General features: G+C 41.1%; 1 protein-coding gene and 1 pseudogene across 2 annotated transcripts in view; one reads left to right on the top strand and one right to left on the bottom strand.

Moving 5' to 3' along the window:
- Nucleotides 1-23,835, bottom strand: part of COL5A1 (collagen type V alpha 1 chain) — a 280,359-nt gene that overhangs the window by 201,327 nt on the left and 55,197 nt on the right. For both annotated transcript variants that reach the window (XM_073599596.1, XM_073599597.1), the window contains exons 2-3: nucleotides 13,285-13,452; nucleotides 1,589-1,802 (exon numbers count right to left, since the gene is read on the bottom strand). In XM_073599596.1, the coding sequence (XP_073455697.1) occupies nucleotides 1,589-1,802; nucleotides 13,285-13,452 (382 nt within the window). The remainder of the gene's footprint in view (nucleotides 1-1,588; nucleotides 1,803-13,284; nucleotides 13,453-23,835) is intronic.
- On the top strand, nucleotides 6,954-7,122 carry LOC141109076 (U2 spliceosomal RNA; annotated as a pseudogene).

The following is a 23,835-nucleotide window of genomic DNA, read 5'->3' as shown; positions in this document are numbered from 1 at the left end:
ACATTCAAGAATTGCACAGACACCAGTATTTACATGACTGTGTGTCATCTCTGAGCAGGCATCTCAGTCCCGGAGGTAGATCCTGACCGTGGATAATGTCTGAACAAAGAGGACTTTTCTGAAGACAAAAACAGATGAAGGCATTGTCAGGGGAAGCACTATAAACTCTGTGAGAGGTAATAAATTGTGTTACGCCTACACATTGCTTAGAATCCATGTACTTAACATGACTTATCTAACTCATCGTGTTCCACTTTAACCAGATATTACACACCTTGTTGAATAACTAATGCCCCAGGCAGGCAGTCTGTGTGTCATGTATGTATTTCATACCTGCCTTTTTCATTCCTTAACTTCATAGTTTTGTGATGGACCAGAACAATAGAAAACATAACCGCAGGGTTAATGGCGGCGTAATCAGCACAGTGACCTGTACCTTTGTTCAGCTGAAATTCTATCTGGGGTGATCTGTCAGGCTGTCCTCAGTGGTATCATATTTTGCAAACTGTCAAAGCTGAAGAAGTCTGCTGTCCAATCTCAGGTTCAGATAATGTCACTGTCCTCAGGCAATAAATGCCACAAAAAGATCCAATTACTCATGCATATAGTGTGCAGATCAAACTAACAGCCATATATCAGTGGCAAAGGCCCAAAGACTAAACTCGAGCATACAGATTCGTGAGCGTTAATATTAACCACTTCCCGCCCATAGGCCATCATATGACATCCTGGACTTTGAGTGGGGATATCTGAATGATGTCTGCAGCTGCAGGCATCATCCAGATATTATCTTTTTTGGACGGCGATTCCCTGCACAGTAAGAACAATCATTGTGGCAGTTCAGCCGCTTGATCATTCTTACAGGCGGTGTGAGGGGACTGCCTAACTTAAAGGCAGATGAATTCTAGGGAGTAAATGCTACATGAATCATCTACCCTTACTCAAGATGACCACAGCTAGGAATGCTAGAGACATAAATAGATGGGTGAGTTTTCTTTGAATATCAAACATGAATTAAATAACATTTTTGGTTTGTGGTACTCAGATACAATTAAAGTGACTGTAAAGCCAAATTTATTTATTTTTTGGTTAAAATAACACTGAGGATATACTTACCTGCTCTGTGCAATGGTAGTGCACAGAGCTGTCCCTTACCTCCCCTGCTGGCACTGTCCTCGCCTCTTCTCCAGGTGCCCCCTCAGCCAGCCATATGGAAATGCTCCCAAACTAAGCTGTGTGCGTCCATTGAATGCATTAAAGGAAAAATAATGTTTAACTTTAGAACCACTTTAAGTTCTGCTTTAGGGCTTTGTGCTCTTTTACAGGGAGGGGACTAGTACAAGTGTTTTGATTAAGTAAACTGATAGTATCAGAGAAATTTACCAGCATTTTTCAAGATTTACTGAACAGTGAGTCTGCACACAATACAGAGTGCCACAGACAGGTTGTCCCCAAACCAAATTGGAAGATCATCTTATGTGTATGTGTGCCTTTATACACACGTTTTAAATTATCAGTCCCTGTTTGCTTAGCAGGGTCAGCATTCTGTGGCTTCAGGCAGCAGATAGTTGCAATGAGAAGGACTTACTTGCCGTCAGAGAGATTAATGCCACTGAAGAGGGGGTAGTCCTCAGGGAGTGGATTTCCCAAATGATCCTCAAATAGAAAAACGGGTGATCTGCCCAGCTCCATGCCAACCTGCTGGATGCCATGCTCATTGTAAATGGACATAAGAAATGACTGGCCTCCCTTTTTGGGTTTCACAGTTGTCAGAATAGAGAAATCTTGTGGGAATGGGGTATCTGCGGAGGAAAAAGAAAAAAAGGGAGAGGACAATAAATTCCAAGACTATAAGCAAGTTCTGTAAAATGTCATTACTATGTGCTATGAGGGGTGAACAGAATACTGTATTTGTTCACTTTCCAGGCTGCAGCCATGGAGGTGAGTAAACCTTGCTAAACTGCAGTAGAACAAAATCTGGCCAGTAGGTGGTGCTGTTTGGCAGGACTGTGTCATTCTCAGGATTAGACCTAGACAGGACAAAATCCAAAGCCTTTGGTAGATAAAATAGCATATTGATACATATATACACAGACACAGTATATAAACATAAAACAAAAGTAATGTTCCTGCCTGAATAATGCAGATTACTATTGCTAAGTGTTTGATTAATTCATACCAGAGACCTGCCTACACATACTTAGATTCTGTTTATTTGCCCTAATCTGTCATGATGTCAGACTGATCTCTGGACATACAGTTATTTAGTGAAAATAAAGAAGCAATTTGCAGAGCTGTGCCATGGTATTCACAACCAGCAGTACTAAAAACCAAAGATTAACACAATTAGGGGTAATGACTAGAAGGGCTAGTTCACCCAAAAATGATTATTATCCCTTCTTTACTAATTTTTGAGTTCTCGCCTGCCTTAAGTTAAAGTATAACTAAGGGCAATTTTTTTATTTTTTTTTTTAGGTTTGGATAGAATGGAGAGGGATTAGAACACCTATCAGTTTTTATTGCTGTCTGTGTCCCTGTTAGGAAGATTAACCCTATTTGTCGTGTTTACAATTATCATCGAAAGTGAAAATAAAAGAAAATTCTGGGTTGTCCCCAGAAAAGTAATAGAGGGGAAATTTTCCAATAGAGATACTTGTTCTGGTAACCTGGTGATCCCCAAAGAAATTCCCCTAATTTGCAGGGATTTTCTCTCACTTCCGGTTATGGCTATGGGACAGGAAGTGAAGGGAAATCTCCCCATTGGGACACAGAAGAAAAATAAACAGACAGGGGTTATGGCCCTCCTTTACGCTATCCAAAATGAAAAAAGTTTTACCTATAGTTCTACTTTAAGTTTACATGGATACTGAAAGATAAAGAGCCAAAAACATCTGTCAAGTGCATATAGTGTTAATGCACATTTTAAAAGCCTTTAGGTGGAGTTTTTAAAGTGTTGTCTGAAGCTTTTAGAATGCTTTACCAAACAGTATTTTTTGAAGGCACAAACTTCCCGCATGCCTTATAAGCAACTAAGACATGCTTTTTGGTGTTTTTAAATGAAAGAAAAGGCATTAGATCTGCAATGTGTTTGGAAAGTCAAATGATTGTTCTTTATGTTCCTGTTCACAAGGCCTTAGGGCAGAGGTCTCCAAACTTTCTAAACAAAGGCTCAGTTTACAGCTCTTCAGACTTAAGGTGGACCAAACTGTGGCCACTGGGTGCAGAAAAAATGTCAACGTCCGTGGAATAAACAATGCCCCGTCTTTGGTGTCAGGAGGAGGACTAGCACCTCATTGCTGGTGTCAGTGAGAGGAATTGTGCCCCATTGTTGGTGTCAGTGGGAGGAAATGTGCCTCTACATTGGTGTCGGGGGGGGGATTATGCCCCATTGTTGATATGGTTGGAGGACAATATTGGCCTAAGGACCAGGTAAAAGCAAGCAAAGAGACGCATCTGGCCTCTGGGCAGCAATTTGGAGACCACTGCCTTAGGGCATTCCTATTCCTCGTGCTGCATTCTCCAGAATGTAAAATAAAAAATCTGGCAGGGATGGTAGGAACCCATGAAAATGGGCACAGAAAGTGGCAGACCCAAGAACGCAACACAGAGTTCTTGCCATTAGTGTCTCCAAAAGATAAGAGGACTAACCACCACAAACTGAAAGAGGCAACATTTGATACCTATACCACCAGATATGCACATTCTTTTGATTTAGTAATGCGAATCATCTTTTATTTATTCAGGGTTACAGCCTTTTTTTAATGATGTAAGGAGTCTGCCCCCACTGCTTTGCTGTCCTATTAGACTATCCTGTGCTGATAACAGTAAGTGGAGCCAGCCAGACCTCCAACTCTTCATTCTTGAGTGAGTTTAGTGAATGTCTTGATGGTTTTTAATCCACAATGAGTTTGTTAAGAGAGGTCTCGGATAAGAGCTTCATTGAAGAGCATGTGGCAAGCATGTCACCTCTCAGGAATGGCAGGAATTCCCCATCACCCTCCAGCTTTTGACTTCTTTGGTGTTTGTGTTTGGAATTCCTGTTCAGCAGGTTACAAAGTTTCATAGTATAAACTATATTAGATGATGAGATTGTGTATGTAACGGGTGAAGGTATTGATTTCACTTGATGCTTGATACAATGTGAACAATGTCACTGGGGCTTGTAAACCAAAAGTAACATTTGCAGGATACTGATTTAAATGCCAGTTTGATTGGTGACATAGGAACTAACCTAGGGCATAGGAACTGACAGTCACAAACTGATGAGTAAGAATTCCCATACTCCCACAGAAAATGAACCATTTGCTATTAATATAACTAGTCCATTTATGTCATTGGCCAATTTAAAAATGATCAAGCTTAAGATATAAGCTGGTTTTCTACTAGATTTAATGAAAATTCCACAAACATTAGACATAAAATGATTTTTAATGGCTAAAAAGCTATACATCAGAAACATCGTACAAGCAAGCGTGATCTGCCCATTTTATGATAAGGCCAAGCTTTGGGCATAAGCACGAATGCTCAGGTCCCATGAATGTTCCCAATTAAGTAATGCAGGGGGGACTGGAGATGCCTGATAACTGGGCAGGAAGATCTCCTCTAAATATTCCACACATTTATAAATGGTTTTACTTCCTGAACCGTGCAATGCCAATTTCAGGCTCAGGTGGATCTGCTGCCCAATATATGAGAGATTGCTGACCGCTGTCCAAAAAATGTAGAATGCCATTGGTTTGCACACATTTTCCCAGGTACAACAAAGACTAACTTTTTTTTTTGCATAATGTGTGTTTGTTATATGAATAAAAAAAATCTTCCAGAAGTTATGCTGAAAAACTAAATACCTGTAAAACCCAATAAAATTCTTGGAAAAGAAAAACTAAATACTACTAAGCCCAATGTACAACGTAATTAGCAAGTTTATCATATATAATTTTCTTCTCCGGGATCCGTTGCAGAGTTTGGGGCACATTGAAAAAAATGGCTTCATGGTTCACAGTCTGATGAGATTTTAATGCATAACAAGTGTGCGAGAAACCTGCCAGTCCCTTCTTCATCATCTTTTTATAAGGTTATAAACAGCCAGGGTGCTGGCATTGCACGGCCTTGATAATTGCCAGTAGGGCTCTCCCCATGTGTTTTGCATCCAGAGTGGAGGAGAATGATTACACAGATCACAAAACCACAAGAGATATAGCTGGCAGGGTCCATGGAAAATGTCATTGACTTGATGAGGTGCTGGTACCTTCTTGTCTGCCAACGGCAAATCATTTTTAATAACAAAAACAAAAATTCCTGTCCAGCAGGATATGCTGAGACTTGCAGTTCCACTGCAGCTGAAGAACTATAAAATTAATAACAGTTAGGTAAAGTATTGAGGCACACAGGTACTTTGGCAATGCCAGCTTAAGAAAGACACTGGGCAAAATGTCATCATTCGAGGTAAATCTTGGACCAGCAGTGCAGATCCTCAGTAAGATGACATTGAACCCATGGCACAGATCACAAAACACATTTAGGTTTGATAATCAGGCCAACAACTGGTGCCCATTCTACAAAGCAAACATACCATATAAAGGCAACTGTAGGGTCGATACCCCAGGAATTGCCCTGTGTTATCTTTAAAGGGTAGTTTTGAGGATATAAACTATTTGTGTGTGTTTTTTTTTTTTTTTGCAAGAATGTTGAAAATGCATTCTTCAGGTATGTTTGCTTCCTTAAAGTGGATGTACACCCGAAATTTTTATTTTTTTATTTTTTATATGATACTGTAGACTAAGATTTCCTATCATTTGAGCCCAGTCTTGCCACAAATAGTTAATCCATCTCTGAGCAATCCTCTTTTATTGTTCAGTGAGATAAATCTTGACAAACTGAGAAAAACTTTGTCAAATCCTCCCCCTTGCTGTGAGTGACAGATGATTTACATATCTCGTGCATTAGCCTAAGAGACATGCATTTTTTTTAATTCCCTCCCATTCCTTTCTTCAGCAGCTCTGCAAGGATTGGCTGTTCCACACCTCACCATGATTTGGCATGCTGAAGTCATGTGGTTACTTTCCTGTCTTTTCACTGGATGTTAGAGATCATAGCAGAAGTTCAGTTAGAAATACACAGGAGAAAATGCATATTGACAAGGGGAGTGTAGAGGTGGGCGGGGACTGACATCATGACTCCACCCACCGAGCTCCAGACAACAGACCCACCCACAGAATCTGCAGTTTTTCGGCTCTCATAACAGAAAGAGGGGAGACATTTGACAGGTAAAGATACATGCAGGAGGGATGTATATCCTTATAGATAACCCCTATGGCAGTAGTTTAGAAAGGATGATATTGGGTTTACATCCACTTTAATAATCTTTGTCTGAGGGTGACTCACAGAGCTGAGAGTTTCCCTGAGGTTTGACAGTTACTGCTCTGTGAAATGCCTGACCTTCTACTGATAATATATGCCATTTCCCCACTCGTGAGTGGGTATAACTGTATAAAATAAAAAGGGGCCTATAGTATATGGGAAAGTAAAATACAACAAGATCGTTTTATCTGATAATGTAATTAATACTCCGACATGTGCTTAAAGTGTAACTAAAGGCAAAACCTTTTTTTTCTTCATTTTGGATAAAGTAATGGATGGTTATAACCCCTGTCAGTTATTTTGCCATCTGTGTCCCATAGGGGAGATTTTCTTTAATTTACTGTCCCATAGCCAAAACAGCAAGTGAGAAGAAATCTCTCCAAAGTGAGGGAGTCCTAGGGTGTCACCCAAACTTACCAGAACTAAATGTCCCAACTGGAAGACTTCCCCTCTATTAGTGTTCTGATGTCTACCCAACATTTGGGATTTTCTTTTACATTCACTTTCGACGATTACAGTAAACAGGACAAATAGAGAGGGTGACTCTCCCTAATGGGGACACAGAGAGCAATAAAAACTGACAGGTCACTCTAATCCCTCTACGTTTTATCCAAAACTAAAATCAGTTTATTATCTGATATGTCTCCTATCTGGGGATCATACATTAAATTGATTTTTAGAACAGGGAGATAGAAGAGGAGCTTGCGGTGTCTACGCACATGGACCTGGTATTGCAATACCTCCAGGACCAGTGCAAAAAAAAAAGTTTTGCCTTTAGTTACACTTTAAAGTGGTTGTAAATGCTTACAACCCACTTTTGACTACAGGTAAGCCTATAATAAGGCTTACCTGTAGCTACCATGGATACCTCCTTAACCTGTACGGTTTAGGAGATATCCCTTGTATCTGCATGTTCCGACGTCATCAGCAAATGCGCACTGAAGCAATGGCATGTTCATGCTGTTGCTTCAGTTAGTGTGCCATTACCAGTGGCATGCACGGGGGTGATGCCATTGCAGCTCCGGCCAATCACAGCGCCGAAGCCTGCAATACCCGGAAGTAACTCTGGGAGCGATGTCACCAGCCAGAGCGGTGTACGGGGACCGCTGCAGGGGCTTCGATGTAAGGTGAGTATTTCATAATGAGCTAGTATGCTATGCATACTAGCTCATTATGCCTTTGCCTTGCAGGATTTTTTTTAGTGGGTTTACAACCACTTTAATGCTCTTATTAGAAAACAGTATACCATAATCCTTTACAGCACTAGCTTTATTAATATGTTACAGTGGGGATTAAGTGAACCTGCCAGAATAGAGATATACCCACTGTTACTGCCAAACCATTTTAAAAGGTGCTAGTTTTGTGACTCTCATGCTGAATCTTCATCCTTGGAATATAGACACAGAATATGCAGCCAATGAAGTTGGAAGCCCTGACTGGCAAATATTTTCTAGGTTGGTCTTGTCGCTTGTTATTTCTTCTTCCTTGTCAATTAGTATTCACTCACGCAGGTCTTCGCCTCCCCTGGGTACATTTGGTCCTTTCTTGGGTCACTGTGCCCTTCTGGGGGCACCCTCTGGTAAGCTTTACACTTAATAATGTATTTGTTATATGCGTTCCAATGATGTTGATATTCTCAGAGTAGGAGCTGTGAGCACACAAGATGAAATTCTACTGTGCTTTACGTTAAGGTTACCAAAAGTGTGAACTGTTTTAAGTCTGTAGCCCAAACCTGCCTGTTGGCTGCTGTCGTTTAGAAAAAAATGTAAAAAGAAAAAAAAAAATTAACCCTTTAAATAAAGGCTAAACGTTTTTTTAGATTTGAATAGAGTGGTGGGGGGAGGGGTTACCACTTTCAGACTTTTCATTGCTGCACGTGTCCCAATAGGATTCATTCTCTCTAACTGTCACTAATCACAAGCATTACAAGGTACATGCTCTATACAGCCCCCAGTGGTGACTCTTAGGCATGACAACATTTACTTTTTTAAAGGAGACATTTCATAAGAAAATTTAAAAATTCCTTAGAAACCTCCACTTACCTTTCCCACCGCAGGGATTTCTGTGGTAAAAACCAACAGATCCAATCTTCACCTCTCACGGTGGGCTCTGTTACAAAACCTTCAGGAACCGGGGAACCTCAGGGAACCCACACTCCTGAACCCATAAAGCACCCCACCAGTAAAAACTTTATGGCTGAAAACACCAAAGCACTGGATTCTGGGGTCCAGCTCTCTAAAAAGTGGAGCGTTACGGGCTAAACCTCGTTTCATGCCCCACAAGGCCTGGGTACCATTCAATTCGGCCTAAAAAGACACTTTGAATGGATCCAGCTAGCCCCAGCAAGGATTGTTACAGTGGAGCTCAGCACAGCACATCTTTACTCGTGACCAACACCTTAGACACTGGCGAAAAAACTGAGGTACTCCTGGTGGAGGGGTGGGAGTGGGAGGGGTTATATAGGGAGGCAACTTCCTGTTTAGGGTGTGCCAGTGTCCATCACCTGAAGGTGGCCTATAACCCACATAGTAATTACTATGGCTCTGTGTCCCGTGATGTACGATTAAGAAATTCTTAGTTGCCAACAGAAGGAGTAGAGGAGAAATCTTTCAATGGGGACACCTGTTTCCCTGACAATTGTCTACAGGACAGGAAGAGGAGGGACATCTCTCTAACAGCAGTTCTAACTCTCCCTTACTATATCTAAATTGAAAAAAGTGTTGGTCTTTAAACTATAAATTATAGGCAAGTACAGGTAAAGTAGATATACTTTAAAGTAAGGACCAGTTCACACCAAAACGTGGTGAAAGAAACCAGTGTTCTGTTCTGTTTGCGTTTGCGTTTCCCTCACCATGTTCAAAATGCACTGCAATTGGGATCTGCGGCAGGTGTCAATAATAAGTTAATGACACCCCAAACACAGGTCACAAACGCAGTGCATTTGCCTGCACCAGATTGCATAATACAGAAGTACCATGTGATCCAGTTTCCAAAAATGTATATATTTTGTATATGTGCTAGGTTTTAGCTAATATGATGCAATTCTACTCTCAGCTTTTTAAATATGTTTTGTATGAATAAAAAGTTTGTGTGCTTTAAATTTTTGAGCTTTTATGAGAGTTTTTTGATTTTTTGCTGTTGTTGATAAGCTCGACTAGCTCACTATCTAGGGCAATCTACAAGCTTTATCAGTGACTGTGCCAAATTCTCTCACAGTTTAAAGGAAAGCAGTGTACTTCCATCACACAAATGCTTCACAGACCAGGTCTTGTAGGTTGAAAATTAAATATAAAGACTGACAGCAGTTTCAACCCCACACTACTGTTTCTCTGAGCACGCATCCATTGACAAACACGAACCTTCAGCCTGGGTTTACACTGTAGCGATGCGGGAACCAACACGATTCCAGCATTGCATCTCTCCAACAGGTAGTTCACACTGCCTTCTGCGAACCGCTGCGATTATCAATACAATGTTAATGACACCCTCTGATCGGTTCACAGATCGCAGTGTGAACTGTGGATTAGGACAGGAGTCATATTTCATGGGTGAGAACACCCATGCAATATGATTCCAGTGCGGGGAAAAAAAAAAAGTCCCTGTATGGCTGAACTCGCATTGCACAGACATCGCATGTGATCGGCATCGCAGTGCGGGTGTGAATCACATGCAATGTCTGTGTTTGCTACAGTGTGAACCCAGGCTCAAGGACAACTGAATTGTGCAAGAACTTCTGACTGTTTTCGCTTATAAGCCATTAACCACCTCAAGGTACAAGAATTCCGGGGCAATGGTAAAATTATTGTGCTGCCTTTTATTAAGTATTGCAGGCACCACGGAAAAGCATCTCAAATTTCTCAGAACACCAGCTTAAAGACTTCAATCTTTTGGTTGAACATGGGAGTAGCTTTGGTTTAAAGTGTTACTAGACCCACAACCATAAAATCAGTCTGTATATGCAGTAAAGCATGCTTGTTATATTCGCTGTGGAACCTAAGGGGTTAATCCTCTGCATTGTGTAAAAAGGCTGTTTTGTTTGATCCTGTCTTCTCTGATCCTGCCCTTCTTCCACAGTCTCCAATTCATCGTCTGATAGTGTAGAGCATTGGGGGCACTCTGCACATACCCAGTTTGGTGTTTATTGCAAGAGAGTTTTTTTCATGGGAGGGTGCATGTGATCAGCACAGGGCCAATCAGGATGGTCCAGACAGAGGGTCAGGGGACTTGCAGCCTCATAGGACAGTCAGAGGAGAATGAAAACTCCTACAAGCTTTACCCAGACACTGATAGAAGTCATAAGGCTGCTATATGCTGCTGATGAGAAAAGGTTTTTAGCTGTTTATATTTAGTAAAATAATTGCATTTCTATGTTCTGTGTACTGTGGGAGACCAGATATAGTGAATGCAGGGACCTGGGTTTAGTAACACTTTAAATGCTCTTTTTATCATGCTTTGTTAACATGATGCTGAGCACACTGGCCAAACCCGAGACATCTGCTCATTGCCAGAATGTGCCTGCAAATTCATTTTTCCTTTTTGTCTTCTAAAACCCTTTTTGGAGAACTACAAGCTTCAGCATGTACTAGCATTAGAAAAAACCGCCTTGTGATTATGTTGGGTTTTTTTTGGGGGGGGGGGCGCTTCTGATTTGCAGCTGTTAGGGGCATTAAAAAGACATATTCACTAGCTGCCCACCATGAACAACATAAAAAAGGAACTTGCATATTCTACACTGATATTTTCATTTAATTCCCTATATTTTAAAGGGGCACGGTGGTGTAATTTCTGTGCAGTAAAATGGCCTAGCAGAGGAGTGGGTAATAGAGGTATGTCCATTAAATTATCATAATTCCACTCATGGGGCATAATCAGCTCTTATAACCCCACTAATAATTCAGAAGAACTCTCTGGATGCCATTTAGTTCAGTGAATGAAGGTGCAGCAACTCTCATCAGCTTCAGAAATATTCAGTGGCCGGGAGTGAAGTGTCTCCTGTCATCATTATCACAGTGACAAGTAAAACTTATTGTACAATTTAAATGACCTCTGCTGAAATGGGAACACTTAGCTGGGTGAATGGGCACTTGGGCAGCCAAACATTCACCCTATTACCAGAGGAAAAATGTTTTTGTTTCAATAAAGTTCATCTGAAGGTTACAACGCCTAGCTGCTCAATCTGCTTATCAGGCAGAGCCAACAATACAATAATACAAATGTGTTGTGAAAGGTTTAATTAAAAAATTAACTTATACTGCACTCTGTGGATATTACAGCTGAACTCCAGGCAAATAGCTAAATAAACAGCTGTGATACATAAGGGATTTGTATTTCTATTCATCCAGTCCTGAGATTTACATAGCTCTGCCACACATTACAGCCCCATCTGGCAGGGCAGGAGGCCTGATTTTTTTTTCTCTACTATAGTTAAGTAACAGACCTCACTCATACAGCATTTTAACTCCAGTTGTGGCAAGAATCCAGCACATTTCTACATCTGGATTTACAGTTTCTGGCAGACAGTTATGAGCCCGGCCTGTACAAAGCAATGACAGGCTGACAATGACTGCAGTTGTCTGTGGGTGTTAGCATGTAATTACTTATTGAGTAATTATCAGCAGTTAGGGACCAATGATCACCCATGGGTGCAAAGAACTTGTGTCCGAGATCAATCATCTATCCCTAACCACAGGTCATCACTCCGTACACGGTTAAATGTGAACACCCGCAGACATCTGCAGCCTGTCATTGTTTTGTACAGACAGAGCAGCCACAACTGTCTGCAAACACCTGGGAATCCAGCTTTAGGAACCCACTGGGTTCTTGCTGCATCTGGAGTTAAAATGCCATGTGATCAAGGTCACCTCTCAGTCCCCAGCCTATGACTGGTCAGAGAAGGAAAAGCGTCAGACCAATAATTAGCATACTCCCTGCAATCACATGAATTGATTGGATCGTTGACCTTCCCCAGTCTCAGTCCTAAATTACAGGGACTGCAAGAGGCTGATACCAGGACAGACTCAGATAGGTACACTGCTTCCATCAAATGAGTGACATCACCTCTCTCAAGATATAAGCTATACATTACATGGATGACATCACTACTCACCAGATGTAAGTTCAATTTTAATGGTTTGACATCACTGCTCTCCAAACATTTTTTAAAGTGGAAGTAAACCCAATGTCATCCTTTCTAAACTACTGCCATAGGAGTTATCTATAAGGATATACATGCCTCCTGCATGTATCTTTACCTGTCAAATGTCTCCCCTCTGTCTGTTATGAGAGCCGAAAAACTGCAGATTCTGTGGGTGGGTCTGTTGTCTGGAGCTCGGTGGGTGGAGTCGTGATGTCAGTAGACTCCCCGCCCACCTCTACACTCCCCTTGTCAATATGCATTTTCTCCTGTGTATTTCTTACACTGAACTTCTGCTATGATCTCTAACATCCAGTGAAAAGACAGGAAAGTAACCACATGACTTCAGCATGCCAAATCATGGTGAGGTGTGGAGCAGCCAATCCTTGCAGAGCTGCTGAAGAAAGTAGTGGGAGGGAATTAAAAAATAATGCATGTCTTAGGCTAGTGCAGAGATATGTAAATCACCTGTCACTCACAGCAAGGGGGAGGAGTTGACAAAGTTTTTCTCTGTCAAGATTTATATCACTGAACAATAAAAGAGGATTGCTCAGAGCTGGGTTAACTCTTTGTGGCAAGACTGGGCTCAAATGATAGGAAATCTTATACTCTACATTATGACATTAAAAAAAAAAAAAAAAAAAGACATTTTCAGGTTTACATCCACTTTAATGGTTTGACATCACCGCTCTCCAGATAAAGGTTATATTTTACAGGAGTGATATCACCACTCTAAGATATTTTACATAAGTGACATCACCACTCTCCAAATATATTTTCTATACTCTTACCTGGGAAGAGCTGCTTGGTGGGGGCACTAAGCTGCGCACTCTTCGACACCCTGTATGCCACATCTGGTCCCTTTGTTGATTTTCTGAATGCACAGAATCCTGTTGATTTTTGGACTCCATCAGGTAAATTAGGAAAATCTAAAACCTTCAAAACATCTGCTGGTTCACCTGTGAGTGAAAGAATGCAATGAAAACTGTTAATTTTTTGTACTTTCAAAATATCACAAAAATACATATGTGCAGTTGGAAATAATAAGAAAAAAGTATATTTAATTGCATTGTTAGACAAATCTTAAAACCCAGGGACTGTTTTTTTTTTTTTAATTTCAAGTGTTGCTTACAGTCAGTGGCAATGGGGTAGATTTAATAAAGGGAAATAGACTGCACTTTGCAAATGCAGTTGCACTCTTTTTTTCTTAGTAAATATCAATGAGGTAACGCTTTGCTTTGTAGAGAACACCCAATCAGGTACAAAGAAAAGTAAAAAAAAAAAAAAAAAAAGCACTTTTGCTTGCACATGATCGGATGATGGAAATCAGCAGAGCTTCCCCTCGTTTACTAAGCTCTGGGGAAAATAAACACAACTGCACTTGCAAAGTGCACAGTCTATATGCCTTTAGTGAATCAACCCCAATGTGTGTGGAGTGCATTGTGTTTATATTGATCTAATGGTTGGTGTCAAGTCCCCATGATGAAGCCAGTAGAGGATTCTCTAGATGTCTCAGAAGTTATGACCAAGTTATATCACTGGTGTTTGTAGACCTGGTGGCAGCCTCAGAGATGAAAGATGAGACACGAGCCGTAACCAGCACCTATTCAAGTGTCCTTTTCTATCTCCGTCTATCTATAACTCCAATAATAGTAACACAGTCCCACAAACCCATCCGAGAACAGGCACCCTGTCTACAATCTTTCCATAAAATTGTTAGTGTCTTCAAATGAAACTAGTCATCTAATGAATCAAATACTTTTCATTCTGTAAAAAGCAAAAAACATACATTCTAAAATGCCATCTGCCCATCATACTTTTCCAGCAATGAAGATAAAAGCGGATTCTTAGTAGCAGCATTTTCAAAACCCCTCAACTTGTGGTCATATCTGTCCATGTATGGGACACCCCAAACACGTATTAAGGAATGGGCACAAAAATGGTTTATTAAAGAAGAAATCTGTCATAAACACACAATCATTCCATACAGGAATACATTTTTCTCCCATATATGATAAAGCTCATTTTAAGCATCAAACTCAAATATAACAAGGTAGCATATTACACCACCCAAAACCAATGCTTCAGTGTATAATGTGGATGTTCTCAACCTTTTAACAAGGAGGAACCATTGAATAACTTCCTGGGGAAAATGTGCCTTATTTGTGTTCATGGGGAAAAATCCCCTGCTCAGAGACAGCTATAGCGGTCAGTGGTTACTTACTGTATCTAAGAGGCTGAAGTTGCTTATTGCTCAAGGAACCCCTAGCAACATTGGGGGGAACCCTAGGGTATCACGGAACCAAATGGGAAAGGCTGCTTTAGTGGATACTGAACCCCGACAGTTTCTTCTAACTTTTGGAGACTCTGTAGGTGAGATCTCTGGCACAGAGTTTCCAGATCAACACAATTTCTATGGCCAATATGAGGGGTTCCCACCATCCCTACTAGATCTTTTATTTGTTTTATGTAGAGCTTACCCCCGAAGGAGCCGCTTGATGTGTTGGGTGCCCTGTACCTGTGACCATGACTCTACGAACAGCTCCACACACTCCAACACACCTGGCTGAGCAGGGAATATTACTACAAATATCTGTATATACATCTCAATGGCTAAAGGTGCATAGACACCAGAATTGATACCGCAACTGGTTAAGTAATGGCACAAATGTATACTGTAACTGAGTAAACAAAGAAGAAATATACTGCAATGAACAAACGGTAAGAGAATTACCGTATACTGCACTGGTTAAACAGTCTACAGTAGTAAGAATTAAGGCTGGTTTCGGCACAGCAGGGGGTCTGGTGCGTCACCGTTCACCATTTTAGGCCTGAAATTTTTAGCTGAATTTGGACCTGAAACAGAGTCGAAGACGCACAGGACTCTTCTGCTGTGCGCTCCATGGCCACCCAGGAGATGTGTGAACCGGCTCCATTGAGAGCCAGTCAGTCTCCTGTCATGCAAATTGGATGCAGGGAAACCCACAGCCTAAAGAGGAGCTCCAGTAGTTTTTGTGTTTATTAAAAGTCAGCAGCTACAAAAACTGTAGCTGCTGACTTTTGCTAAACACACACACACCTGTCACAGGATCCAGCAATGTGCTCACCCGAGCCGTCCCTTCCCACGGGCTGCTCTCTCCAGTGCTGGCAATGTAACTACAGCGTCACACCAAGGAGCCCACTGCACATGCACAAGTCATGCTGCACATTGTGAATGGTCCTGTAAACTTCTGGGACCTGTGACGTGACCCAGAAGACTGCGGGGAGGGAGGGGAAGAGGATGGACGTAGGAGCAGATACCTGTCAAAACCAGGTAACCGCTCCCCCCCAGCAAAAAATTGCCATTTGTTGAAGAGGGGTGGCCTTCAAACAGAACTTCCCTTTTTTGGCGGAGCCCCGCTTTAAGCAATAGCAGTAATATGCTTCAGCAACAATAACTGTTATAAAACACAACCTCTCCTGAACGTGGCAACCCTAACTGGGGGGCGCAAGGTGTGTGCATGTGTATATATATATATATATATATATATATATATATATATATATATATACACATATATATATATATATATATATATACACACACACACATATACACCAGAAATAGGGAAGCATAGTGCTGGCTGCTGAAGTGTGATTGTGACATATATATATATATATATATATATATATATATATATATATATATATTGCAGGGCCCAACTATTATGGTTGAAAGCTCATGGTAATGTCCCTTTAGGTACTAGTGCAGGCACTGAAAATGCATTCCTTACAAACAGCTCTGTCCCTCTTATCAAGCTGTAATGCAGGCTTGGCCAGCAGCCTCTCACCACTCTGTCAGCAGGGGAATCTCCTTCTGCTCACTGACAAAGTGAGCCCTGGTCAGTGTTCTCATTGCCCAGCTCCTTAATTAGGCAGCAGGCTCAACCAGCATTCAGGATGTCCTCCGATGTTCTGGCAAGGCTGCCTCTATATCCCTCCTTCACTTAGGTGCAGCAGTCCCCTTCCAGCCTTAGTTTTCTTTGCAAGATGTCTCTCCCTCAGCCAAGGAAAGCTGTAACACATCCTCCTCTCCTGCATAGTAACTCCAGGAGTTGAAGCTCAAGAACAAAACTGATGTACAGGCTAAGTCTCTTTGGGAAATACATCTCCCACAGTCATCCCCCACCCAAGTCTATAGCAGTTAGCAGTTTCCATCTTCAGTGGATGGAGGGCGGCTTAACAATGGCTGCTCTATGTTCTGCAATAAGAGTCTCTCCTGTGGTCTGGCCTGTGTAAAAGTATTTTTCCTGCCAGAGCTGCAGACTGGGCTACAGTAATAATACAGACAATGTTACAGGTGAATGTGGAACACACAAAGGTATGTAAGAACCCCCAACACTCCCAGATGGGCAGAAACAGAGATGAGAATTACAGCAGAGAGATCTTGCCTTAGAGTATTCAAGGCTGACTCAGCCCATCAGTCTCCGCCCATAAGTGAAAGATCAGTTTTGGTTAGACTGACCCTTAAAACTGAAAAACTAAATACACATTTAAGAGACATTGGATCTCTTATCGTTAATGTCCAGAATTGTGAATGATCAGCTCATTCAGCTGGATTGCTTTTGTAGCACTGATACCGCACAACAGGAGTAACCTTAATTAGGGGAGGGGGGCTAGTGAAAGATCCAATATATACAGAATGCAGCAAGGGCACAACAGCAGTGGTAACAGGGTCCAGAAAAAAAATTATTGAGTCAAAAAATATAGCAACACATTTTGGGGGCCTGCACACTCCCCCTTCCTCAGGACTTAAAAGGTATGACTTCAGCAGGGCCTGGACTCAAAGACAGCTCTAAAATATTTATAGATCTCTTATAAAGAAACGGTGTCAGCAAACTGTGCAACTAAATAATTCAATGTCAGCAAATTGTGCCATATGAAAGTGGTGTGGTGCCCTTGCCCGTGTTCTGCATATCCTAAACTGCAAAGGTTGGCTGAAAATGTCTAACCCAGCTGACTGACTTTACGATTTTCATAGGGCACTTTTTATTTCACTTTTAATTCTAAATAGCACAGAAGGGATGACAAAGACTCTATAATGTGGCAGATCTCCTGCTCTAGTGGCTTTTGAGCTAAAAAAAGATTGACACATATCGATCTTCCCTGAATCTGTGTCCTGAGACAAACAAATTTTCCCCATCAAACAATTAAAAGACAACTCCACTTTTGTGGGGGAAAAAAAATTGCAAATAAAGAAAAAAGTAATATAGTGTATACAATTGTGACACAAGTCATATTGTAATTGAATGTTATTAAAAATGACCTTTCCTTTTCAATCTGCAGCTCTGTAATTTTCTGAAAATGCAATGCAATATGGCTACCTGGAGGTGTTCTGTACACAGAATGTGTACAGAACGCCCCCGAGAGACATAATTTCCTGCTTGTGTAATTGGCTCACTGATTTTTCCAGAAGTCTGCACTAAGGATACAAGTCAGATTTCAGGCATCCCCTGCAACAAAAATGTCATTTTTTCTGAGATACTTCCAATAGGAAATCATTTCTAAAGGGATGCAGGTCCAGCAGCTTTCCACATTAGAGCCCTGCAGGTACACAGCTGATTGATACTTATGAAACCACACCCATTAGACTTACTTTCCCCACATGGATACAGACAAACACACAGGGATTTCTTCAGAACAAAAGGTAGGAATCTGCAACAAAGTTTGTTAAAATCCTTGTAAAATACATAGATCACCCAGGGGGAATGTTTTTTTTCCTCAACAAAAGTGGAGTTATGCTTCAATGGCCTGCTTCACTTCCAAGACACAGATATATAGCAGCAAATAGATGATTACTGAGCATTCTCTCTGCACCACTGGTATCTTGGCTTCAATATCTAACAGGACTCCATTTTTCTTTCACCATCTAGATATTCCCTGCTGGATGAATTGGCCCTACACTATAATTGAGAAGGAATATATACTGTATGGGGGCTTTAGAATATCAGTTTGGGGTGTTGTTGGTTCATAGCAATACTTGTAAGCACTGGAATATATAAATAGGTGTATAACAAAACAATTGGTAGAATAAGAGCTTGGAGTTCTGATAAAATAACTTTCCAGCCTTTCCTATACAACCTCCTGAGGTAAATCTGTTTAAACTAAAGAGCTACATGGAAGCTGCCATTACTATTTTGCCTTTAAGACAAGACTCTGGGCTGTCACCCTTATTCATAACTAAACATCTTTTTTTCAGGATAGCAACCCACTGATTAATGAATGAAGGATGAGGATGATGGCCCTGTAACCTGTACTTTCAAAACAAGTCAGTAATTTCTCCTCAGTAGTTTGTACCTTTCCCCCACCCACAGTGATAAGTCTTTCCCTGGACAACATAGGGTGCAGCTTCACTGCGAAATGTCAGTTTTAGGTGGAGCTGCCTTTTATTTTAAAATTTGAATTTACTCCTGCCTTCCCTTACAGCCGTTGTGCAGAAAAGAAAACCTATCACCATGTTTGGGTAAGAAGAACTGATTGATTCTCTCACCCCAGCGACCGACTGTGGTGAAGAAGCTTGACAGTCAGACAGAGCGTAATGCAGACATACATAACATGGGTGGAAATGTCAACCCGGGAACAGAAAATGAATACATCTCTGGTACTAAAAAGCTTGCCGTGACAACCGCAATTTGTTACAATCCTTGATGCGGAACAATGAGGCAGATTAGCACATCCATCAATAATGAAAACAGATTAGAGCAAGCAGCATATCTCTTAATTATCTCTAGAATAACTACATGTCACCCCCAATATTACTGCACTTTGTTCTCTTTTCTTGTGGCTGTTTGGTTTTCTCTTCCCAACCCTCATCACCTGAAGCGCAGTTCCTCCCTGGCCAGCTTATGAACATAGGAAAGACAAATGGCTTATTCTGTTTAGCGCGCCAGTGGCGTGCAATAAGCAGTAACGAAGACTGATATATTTCAGCTAAAGTACAAGACACCCTCAAAAACTGTGTTTGTTCACAGCCTATTGCTCTACATTGTGCTGAAACAGAGCAGAGAAGCTCCCATTGTGTTATAGGAATTGAACATTTTCACCAAGTTTATTCTGTGATATGCCCAGGAGCAGACAAGTGCGGGTATAAAATCTGGCATTTCTGTACGTTTGTGTAAATTAGAGGCACTATATCTAGAAAGGGTTGAAGTTTTATTTGTAAAATTAAAAAAGTTCATTATGTTATGTGGCTATATACAAATAGATTTTCAAGGAATTGTTCTTTAAGGCCAGTTTAAATTCAATTAGTTTTAATGCAAATTATGAGGCCTTTTTTAAAGCTGCTTTTTTTGATGGAGACACTTGGACTTGCAGTCTCCCTTCAAGGACATCCCACCTATAGAACTCTGTTTTACACTCACATGAAACCGCTAATTTAAAGGGATTCCCAGCCAATCAGCAATGGTGATGGTGCTATGGGGAGGGGCAAATGTATAGGTTTTTCTATGGACGGAAATTAGAGACCCTTTTTATATTTCAATATTTTTTATTAAAAAAGAAACAAAGTCTGGTATAAACAGGTGCATTATGTAACAATTCAATTTTCGGATTGTCAGTATAGCAATACAAAGACATATGAAGTATAATTAAAACAGTTATTTGTCATCTATCATCATATCAGAAAGCAAAAGGTATAGCATATATCTGAGTACTAATTAGACTGAACAGTTACTTCCCAGTTATAATCAGGGATGCCATGTATGGTGGATAGTGGAGAGCCGGAGTAGGGGGGGGGGGAGTGATGGTTGGGAAGTCATGGAGAAATCCTGGCCGTGATCCCCGAGGTTATCCCAGGGCTCGCTACTGTGTAAGGTTCCAAAAGCTATTAACTGAATCGTATATGTAAATACCAGGGAAAAAAAACAAAAACTAAAAAACATAAGTAATAGGGAAAAGGAAGGAGAGAGAGAGAGAGAGAGGAAGGAGAAGAGAAGAAGAAAAAATGGAAAAAGAAGGAGGAGAGGGTCAACCTGGAGTTCCCCCCAGAATTGAGATATAGCTAATCCATGCGTCCCATATCTTGTAGAGACCCTTTTTAAACCCATTGGTCTGCCTCTCTACTCCGCCCTGGCCTCCCACCACTTTGTTGACTGCAATGATTGGAGCAAGGAGAAAGGCCATGTGGAACAATATTTCATCATGGGTTGACACTTAGCTGAAATTTAAACCAATTGTTCCCACCAGAGATTTAACATTGAAAAGAGTTTTTTTGACAATGGTACAATGTGCATCAAACTGATCCTAGCCAGGACCTCTTTAAGTCAGTTCATCTACCAATTTAGTATCATGAGTGACGGACTTGGAAAAGCTATATTGACGTCCTTGGAAGTGATCTGTCTTTCTAATGAGAGCAGACTGGAAGGGGATATCCAGTCTGTCATGGGATTCGGGAGGCCTCTAGCCAGCACTGCATTAGACTTCTACAATGCGCTAGGATGTCCCAGTGGCTGGCTGCCAGGATCCCCACCGCCAGTTGTATCTCAGTGTCAGAAAACATTCAGAACAGTGTCACCGCATCAGCTGTCCTGGGGTTTGACAACAACCCAATGAGGGACATAAAGAGCAGCAAGGAAAAATGTGACCTGGGCTGTAAACACAGAAATAGCTGCACTGAGACAGTGATAAATGGTGGACAATGCTGGGCTATCACTTATCATGAATATGGTATTACAGTGTAGATCAGAGAAAAAAAAGACAGCAATGAAGTGAAAGATTCAAACAAATCCCTAAAAACCCTGCCAAGTACGATGTGTAAATGACACACGACATAACTCCTTTACCAAAATAGAACACATGGAAACTTACTTATAGTGTATTCTCATGTCCTTTACTGCCCGGGACATGTACACAAATTCAAAATTTAGGTACATTGTGTGGCCACACCTCCTTAGCATGTCAGCTGGACTGGGAAAAAAAGATATCTCCCATGATGCAACAGAAGCTTCTATTCCCAGCACCTGCATGAGCTGAGCTGGCAGTTTGGTCAGCATAATGCAGTGGGTGCAGACACATCATCTGTGAGGATATGAGGAACCAGGGCAGCATATAAAGTATGTACAAATTGGAAGGAAACAAAGTCAAATTTGACTGCTTTGTGTATAGCTCAGACACTTCCAGAAAAACACATGAAAAGATGACAGATGTTGCAGAACATCTTGAGAAGCAGGCCTGTCAGTCAATTAGTGATTGCATCATAAAAAGCCTGAGAATATTATTCATTGATGCAGCACCAGATATCACCAGAAACATCACAAAGCACACCTGATACAAGATAAGATAATATTCTCTTTATTAATAAGACGAAGGGCTTTGCCATATTACATCCTGACCCTCTGGCATTGGAAGCAGATCAAACTTCCCAAACAGAAGTCACTTTACAAGCTGATAAATGTGTCACACATTCACTGCCTGAACAGCTGTGCCTTGTACAAGTTACACCCTAAAAATACAACTTTGATCTCCTTTCCTGGGAGTAAAAGGACAGAAATAGAGCATCTGGGGGCAGCTAAAAAGATCAAGAAGTCTATTCCTGAGAATGCGGCTCACCCACTCCCGAGCCCCTCACACCACTGCAGAGGAATAGGCCACACAATGCTTGAGTGAATGGATAAGCTGCTTATTTGTGACTTAAAGGACATGTCTACATACAAGTCAAATGTCAGATTGCAGTGAACTGTGGCAGGTTGATTTACCCACTAGCCGCTTATTTATCACGGGGATTCTGGCAGAGGAATTTCTGCAACTGGGTTCCCAACTCCACCCATCTGTTGTGGCTACAAAAGCAGGGTCTGAAGTCGGGACACAGCACACATCCCTGTATACAAATACCAATTGGATAGGCTACATTCTTAGTGATGCCCCCAGTTTCTACTGATTGGATTACATTCTCAGTAATGTCAGCAGTACAGCAGGATAGGTTACATTCAGTGATGTCACTAGACCCTAGTGAATGGATATTTTCAATGATGTCACCAGTCCTTACTGATAAGATAGGATAGACTACATTTTTACTGAGATCACCAGACCTTAGTGATTGGATAGACTACATTTTTAGTGATGTCAGCGGTCCTTGGTGATTGGATAGGCTGCATTCTCAGTGATATCACCACTCCCAAGTGCATAAATAAGCTGCATTCTTGGCCATGTCTCTGGACTCTAGTGAATGGATAGGCTACATTCTCACAGAGGAATGGGAAAGTTTGCATACAGCCTACTCACCATGAGGTCCTTGTGTATCAGCACAGCCGTGTGTTCATGTCTTTTATATTGCATCTCCACAGATGATATCACAGTGTCATTTGGGGATAACAGACAAAATATATATGACACATGTAATATACTAAATTTGTTTGGCGCTGTTAAATTTCCTAGAAGAAGAGTGCCAAGTAATAAAGAATTTTATCCTTATGTGACCCACCACTGACAATAAAAGAGAAACTATCATGTGCAGAAGCAACTGCGTATTACACACAGATACAGTAAAAATTGTAATGTTTCCAATGATTACATTTTTCTGTATGTGTAGTAAAAAAAAAAAAATTACATTTGAGCAATTTCTTTCCCTGGGGCCATTCTTCTATAATGAAGAACCTCTTTTTCAGCATGCTGGCAGATACGGTATCTTCTAATTAGGAGTCTACTGTGACAAGGGCAGTGGTGTCATTTACAAATGATTCAGCAATCACCATACACAATCTGAATCTAAACAACCTGAACAACTAGTAAAGTAAAATTCAGCTTTTAAGCCTATTGTTATACCCCCCCCCACACACACACACACACACACACACATATACACACACACGCACACCACACACACACACCACACACACACATTTTGCAAAAAAATGGTGAGGTCTTTTCATAAATCAGACATTTATCTCCAGTCCAAACTTCCCCAATGCAGACACAGACTATAAACCTGGCAGAGAATCCAACCCACCCTCAGTCTATCTAAAACTAAACACGAAGGCTGGATTTTCACAGAATTCTTTGCATCACATGCTCACTGACACTATAGAGACAAAAGCCATGTTATATTAGACAAATTAAAGAGGCAAAGAAGTGTGCTACAGATTCCATGTGCACAACCTCTCTGTGATTTACTAAAAAAATGTAATATTCCCTTTAAAAATTGAAAGCTTAAACTCCAGTCAAAAAAAGGGGCCATTTGCACTGTAAAAATACATGAACACTAATGCAGTGTGTGCAATGTGTGGCCCCTAATGTGTTGTGTAATACTTTTACTTTCATCCTTCTGTACGATACAGTCGGCTCTGAACGTCCGGTGATAAAACTTACAG

This window comes from Aquarana catesbeiana, linkage group LG09 (assembly GCF_042186555.1).
Source record: "Aquarana catesbeiana isolate 2022-GZ linkage group LG09, ASM4218655v1, whole genome shotgun sequence".
In the NCBI taxonomy this organism is placed as follows: Eukaryota; Metazoa; Chordata; class Amphibia; order Anura; family Ranidae; genus Aquarana; species Aquarana catesbeiana.
The sequence above is the reverse complement of the archived record's forward strand: the minus strand, read 5'-3'. Positions and strand labels throughout refer to the sequence as shown.